The 6,688-nt window shown below is 42.1% G+C and overlaps 1 protein-coding gene across 1 annotated transcript; it reads left to right on the plus strand.

The window, feature by feature from the left end:
* Positions 1-767: 767 nt before the first annotated feature.
* On the plus strand, positions 768-4,475 carry LOC121586052 (the record flags this gene model as incomplete). Its single annotated transcript, XM_045217938.1, is given in 7 exon segments — positions 768-1,121; positions 1,528-1,726; positions 1,868-1,939; positions 2,025-2,101; positions 2,341-2,441; positions 3,434-3,550; positions 4,401-4,475. Coding segments are annotated over 7 exon segments (698 nt in total), but the record flags the coding sequence as incomplete, so codon positions are not given.
* Between the last annotated feature and the right edge of the window lie 2,213 nt (positions 4,476-6,688).

The raw sequence follows: 6,688 nt of genomic DNA on the forward strand, positions 1-6,688 counted from the left end.
TTCATCATAATTTATTTAATCTGTAGCCTAATAAACGGCATGCTTTCCCGACGAGTCGTAGTGGGAGGACCACACATCATGTTTACTTCGATATGATGGTTAGCCTATTATATCAATGTTTGCGCATAAAAGCGTTTCCAGTGACATTTCTCGCATTATTATTTTTACCGACACAAAAAGATTCCACCTTGTCTAGCGAATTTTGTTTGTCGACATTTGGAAAGTTTGCCGAAAAATGTACTGTTTCCATCAGGCCTGACATGACATTTTTTATCTGACATATACTTTACTCGCATAAAAAGGTTGAAAGGAAACCTGGTTACAGATCGTAATTTTGATGCACATAGAAATGAGTCATGAGTGCATTCAGGTGCATGTGCCCCAGCGAATTTTCTTCACAATAAACAAACATAGGCTCATTCTGTTCAGAACAACCCAGGGTATGATCCATGTAATCTTGTAACTGTAGTACTGTACATCAAACATAGTGATCATAAATGTTGACTCTGACTCCGAGTTTTATAATTTGGATATGTGAAGTGTACATTTGGAATCATGGGTGTTTGGCTTGCTTGTATGACATCAAAACGGTATTTATTATAATCCTCAACATCTCATCTTTCAAAATACATCGTCTTCTTAATTTACAGTATTTCCCTCACTCAGACAAAGAAAAGTAGTCCTAGTCAAAAGTTTAGTACTTTGTACACAATGACTACTAAGCTTGTGACTCTACAAACTTGTTGGATGCATTTGCAGTTAGTTTTGGTTGTGTTTTGTCCAATAGGAACACATGAATGACCATATCCCCATAGTGCAAGACACTTTGGAAGGCGGTGAACACCGATTTGACAATAATGATCTGCTCAGACGAGCCCCTAATTTTTGCTGCAGTGTCGACTCTGAGCTAAAAGCATTTTTGTCCCATTTCGGCGTCTGTACATTTCCAGGAAGTTCTAGCTAACGCGTTGCATTCATTAAAGCCGGTGGATTTACATCCCGTTTTCAGCTAGTAGATAGATAGATCGTTTAAAGAATACTTAATTAAAACTTGACAGTCAAAAATGCGCAGAAGGACAGACGGTCAAGAAGCCACTGGAGATGCTAGGACAGACAAAAAGGTAGCTATCTACTGTACTTCGCTAGGCTGCTAATCTACTAGCTAGCTAGCGAGACAGAAATGTCAACACCACTGCCATCTCCTCAGATGTTCTGATCAAACTGACGCAGAGCTGAACTAGCTAAGTACTGTCGCTAGGCATAGCTAGTAGCCTAGCAAATGACTAGTTCGAGTAATATTGTACCTAGGCCTGATATTACTATCTTCCATAAACGTTACACTGACTACATGACTTACATGTGGACGGACACAATGCTTTAGTTAAAGCCATTCCAAGGCTCATTGTAGAGGCATTTTGACTGACACACATGTTTATGTAACTATGGCTTTCTGACAGCTGTAACTGCTAGCTAGGTAGCTTATCCACACTTTGATATAACATGTTGATTATTATTCTCCTATGACAGACTGACAGACAGACTGCAGGTTCAGGAGAGACCAGTCAACAACAACAACAACATCATCGACCACAACAAGGGGTTAAAACCAGCAGATGCTGGTCGACTCTTACCTCAGTTGGAAAATGTCTCCTCCTCATCATCCTCATCCCTCCTTTTCTGAACTATGCATCATTGCAAAGAGAGGGCCAACTGTTAATGCCAGAAGGTAGCCTGCTGCGAACATGACATTCACTTTCCTCCCTCAATGTAATACTTTAATGCATACATGAGTACAGAAGGCCAATAAAACCCTTCCATTATGATTAAGATTATCATCATTGATTAATTTGTATCTTGTTTTTTTCAGGTGGTGAAATTATAGATATCGGTTTGGGTCAAAAGATGCATCTGATGTGCAAAGGACAAGGACAACCAGTTGGTAAGTCTGCTAGCTTGCCAGAAATGTCAACACAACTGTCATCTCCTCGCAGATGTAAGCCCTAACTACTCTGTTTCCTGTGTAGTCATACTGGATGCCCCTACTGGTATGTCCTCTGACATCTGGTTCCATGTACAAGAGAACATTGCACTGCTAACCAAGGTAAGGAGAAATACAGTACGTCGTCCAGGCAACTCTGTTAATGATTCAACCATTTTAGAAGGGTTTTATTTTTGCTGGTACAAACAAATTGATGGTCTACATTCCCTGACCAGAAGATGATTGTGTATGATATTATTGGAACCAGGACAATTTCGCAATGTTTTTGTGACAACTGCTGATGTGAAAAAGGCTTAAAAAATACATTTGATTGATTGATGTTCCCATTTTCCCACCCACAGGTGTGTACTTATGACAGAGTGGGACTGGGGTTCAGCAAAAGAGTCCTGCAGAATGAAAGTACAGGGACGGAGAAAGTCTGGGGGATGTCAACCACTGGACGGTAAGCATCTTGTTTTTCTCTGTCCTGTCATTTTAAAGTTTTACCTATCACTGCTTGCCCCAGAATACCAAAATGAAGCAGTTATAGGCTACTACTCTATTGTGCAAATTTGCATCCTCTACATCTTGTTTTTCATGCATTGTTAATGTAAAGGGTTACCTAATAGTCTACTACTACAGTCAAAGTAATAGGTGTTTGATGCAAGTTATTCTAAAGCACTGATTCTCAACAAGCACACACACCATTCCCTGTCAGATGTAGCATTCCCCTTGGCTCAGTGCCATGTGGGGCCACCTCATGGATTGTCCAATCAGAGACATCTGGGTCCACTGCATTACGCCATTGCCACACCATCTCCCTGCCCTGTCCGTGACTCTCCCCTAATCTCTCTGGCTGACAAAGTAACGTGTTGTTAAGCATTAAATCTGACTGAGTGATGGGTGGATGTCATTGTGGTTGTATGCCGACGGTCAGGTCAGCAGGCCCGGGCTAACAGCAGAGCAGGCAGGCAGGCAGCCGCCCTCTTCTGATACAAGCAATCAATTACCCAGAATTCAATAAGCTGGCAAGCTGAGGGTTTGATGACTGCATGCCTCTCTTCTCCCTGCTGCTGCAGTGAAACCTCTTCATCCCAGCCCCAGCCTCTTCCCTCCTCTCCTATGTTGATTTTATTAGTGTAAGAAACACAACAGATGGGCGTCTGTGAGGAGCTGTATTTCACCTGATGATGATGCTCCCTCTCTCTCTTTTTCCTTCGGATGATTTTCTGTTGTATCTATCCTGCTTTACAAGGCAAAGTAGCCAGGTGCTTCTTCCACTAGGCTACTTTACATTGGCTGATTTCAAGGGTTTCAATGGCAGTGTTTATCTTGTTGTGGTGTAGCTGCCATTATAGGGGTTGATGTGTTTTACTGTAAAAGCCCTTTGTGACAGCTGTTGTAAAAATCGCTTTATACATTTGATTCATTGATTGATTGCTTTTCCCCCTACAGAATGGTGGACAACCTCCACCGCCTCATCAAGTTAGCTGGTCTAGCCACGCCTCTCATCCTGGTGGGGTCTGAACTGGGCACGCTCAATGCCAGGTTCTACAGCCACATCCATGACGCGTAAGTCTCCCTGCCCACCTAGAAACGGAATCTCAATGGAAAATATAGGCTAACTTGTTTCTTGTTGCCAAACTTGCCACAAGTCAAAATATAGGCTCACTCCAAAAGTTGGTCGATATGTTCATATCTCAAAAGTGGTTGTGTAGATTCAGCTTTATGCCTCCATCCCAAATGAATGGGAAAGATTTGCACAGTTTTTGACAAACTTTGGGAATTCTCACTTTCTCTTCCCCCGTTTGAGTTCCATCCTATTCCCTTGCTACACATGATTGACTACAGTAACTCCAATACCTCAAAAGTATCATCACGATCTGTAGCTAGACTCAGCACTGCATCAAACCCAGGGACATCATAATTCTCTACCCCCATCCCCACCAACCCCCATTACTGAGAAACCTAGTGATTAACACGACCAGGGAGGGATCAGCCTCTCACTCCCGGCCCGAGGTGAGAGATTTAGCGTTTCATCAGCGTGATGAGCAGCAGTTAAGAGAGTAAATTAAGCGATGGTGAGAGGATGACACCTGCAGAATAAAATCTATTCCCCCCCTGGATGTGGTGATGGGGTGTGGGCCCATCCATCTGTCTGCCAGTGGGCCTGGAGCAGTCAGACAGACAGACAGGCGGGACAGAGACATCCTTCTCACACTCATTACGGACAGGACAGGTCAGGGAGGGTATAGGGGACGGGTCAGAATGGACACTGGAGGCCCGCTTCATCACTGTTTCTTTCTTTCTCTCTTTTTTTCTCTGTGTGTTCTCTCTCTCTCTCCTCTCCTCTCTCTCTCTCTCTCTCTCTCTCTCTCTCTCTCTCTCTCTCTCTCCCTCTCCCCCCCCCTTCCGTCCTCAGGCAGGTGTCAGACCTTGTCCTTATTGATCCCATTCCAGAGGACATCTTTGAGGAGGACCAGTGGCAGAAGTACTGGTAAGTCACCTCGGTAAGGGGAGAGGGAGAGGGAGAGGGAGAGGAGAGGAGAGAAAGGAGGAGAGGGAGAGGAGAGAAAGGAGGAGAGGGAGAGGAGAGAAAGGAGGAGCAGAGCCAGTTGGTACTACTCAAGCCCTCGACTCCATCCATATTTGCTGTGTGGATAGGATCCACTGTAGTTGATAATCTCTGGTGGACGGGAAGCAGCATTAGCATGATTAATGTGAGGCCAAAGGAACTCATTTGTAGATCCCACTCTCTTTCATCAGGAAGAAATGAGAGAAGATAATTAGGGTGGGGGAGAGATGACAAAAATTGTAATAAGTCAATTTTTTCCCTATGCATGATTCATGTTAAGCTGTGGATAATGGACATATAAATATAACCCTATTCCTAGTCATTGTTCATAAATTACCATATGGGAAAAAAGGATATTATGATAATCAGGCATGACATTAGTGAAACTGTCAGTTATTCATAGTCATCAGTAAATAGCAGTGATTTACATAACAATATGGTAATATGCTGTAAAACAATACAGGTATACACATGAAAAGATGTAAGCTGAAAATTAAAAAATTAGTTTGACCCTACCATTTACAATATGTTTTTTTCTTTGTATCAAATGGAGGGTGGATGCTACACTCTCCCCAAGCGTAATATCTTTAATCTTTGAACAACAACATTGTATTCAAAGTTATTATTCATGAACAAACACGTTCCATATGCTTTGCAAAACAAACAAAAAACATTAGTTATGCAAAATTCTTGTAACTTTTCCAAAAAGTTAGCCTACATTTTCCATAAATGGCGCTTGGAAGATTCCTGGAATAAGCAACGAATATGCAGGAAATCCGAGAATCCTCCAAACGGCGGGATTTCTGGAAAACCTGTGAATTTGAGGAAAGTTCCAGGTATTTTGCAACCCTAGTATTGTCTCCTTTATTCCCCTTCACCAGCATCCCATTTGCTCTGTGGGGTTATATAACATTTCATTTCTTTAGTGAGATAAGAAATGAGTCGTTGAAAATGGCCTAATTTCTACGTGACTGTAAGTGGAGCTGTGTCATTTATCAGAGATATGTGTCCAATTATCCTCTGATTAATAGGCATTCATTTCATTTCCCTGCTGCCTAACAGACTACAGTGTACTGGCTGGAGATCCAATTACTCTGCAGCTTAGAAATCAACAGAGAAAGGGCTGCTGCGTAAAGTAGATTTATATTATTAGTCTCTGATTTAGATATAAAACAAGAAATATGAATATGTAATATCAAGATTACTGAAACTATTTTTGTAGTTCTATCCGGAGCCACCGGAGTGTGTGTGTATTGACATTCTTCAGAACGTAATACAAGTACAACAACGTCTGATACAATTCAACATTCATACAACGTTGCACACACACACACACGCCATGATGGTACCTGAGGAGTGCTGTAGTGTAGAGAGGAGACGGTATCAGCGAGGCTGCTCTCTGCTTGGGCTCCAGGATTTACACATCAAAGTCCTTCTCATTAGCCACGGCTCTCTCCCAAATTACTGCTGTTTTATCCGACAAAATGAATCGGCACCGTCTCCTGAGAATTTCTCCTTTTTTATTTATTTATTATTTTATATGGACTTGAAAGTAGAGCGAGATTGACACTAGAGTTCCCTAGCCTGGAATCCAAACTGATATGCTCTGTTTCACCATTGTCTCAGTTTGGATCCCAGGCTATATCTTGCCTATTGGTATTTCTCCTCTGAGGCTAGGAGCCAGAGATAATGCTGCCTGATGAGAAATAAAGTCAGTGGAACGCCAGGAGTTAGTGGAAGCCCCTCAGTCTAGCCATACAGATTGCTTTCATTCAGGGCCATGGTTTTAGTTGGATGCCTACAGGATGAAACGCATACAATGAGTTTGTTTTCTTTGGCCTGAAAATGGATTTTGTGAAGTTGACCCAATTTTATATGTACAGTATCTTAGTGTTCCCACTTAATAATATATAGATTGCGTAGGGGTTTTCTGGTAGTATAGTATTTTGCAGAATCATATAAGATCTGCAGTCAACCCTACTCTCTCTAAAGTCTACAGTAGACAATGGCCTACATGTAAATACAACACATTGGCATGAAGACCAGATTCCTAATATCTACTGTAACAGTCAGTGTTTAGTGTTGTATATGGGAAGGGGATAGGGAACCATAGATACCAGACTTGGACCTCATAA

Source organism: Coregonus clupeaformis, unplaced genomic scaffold (genome assembly GCF_020615455.1).
Source record: "Coregonus clupeaformis isolate EN_2021a unplaced genomic scaffold, ASM2061545v1 scaf1279, whole genome shotgun sequence".
NCBI lineage: Eukaryota > Metazoa > Chordata > Actinopteri > Salmoniformes > Salmonidae > Coregonus > Coregonus clupeaformis.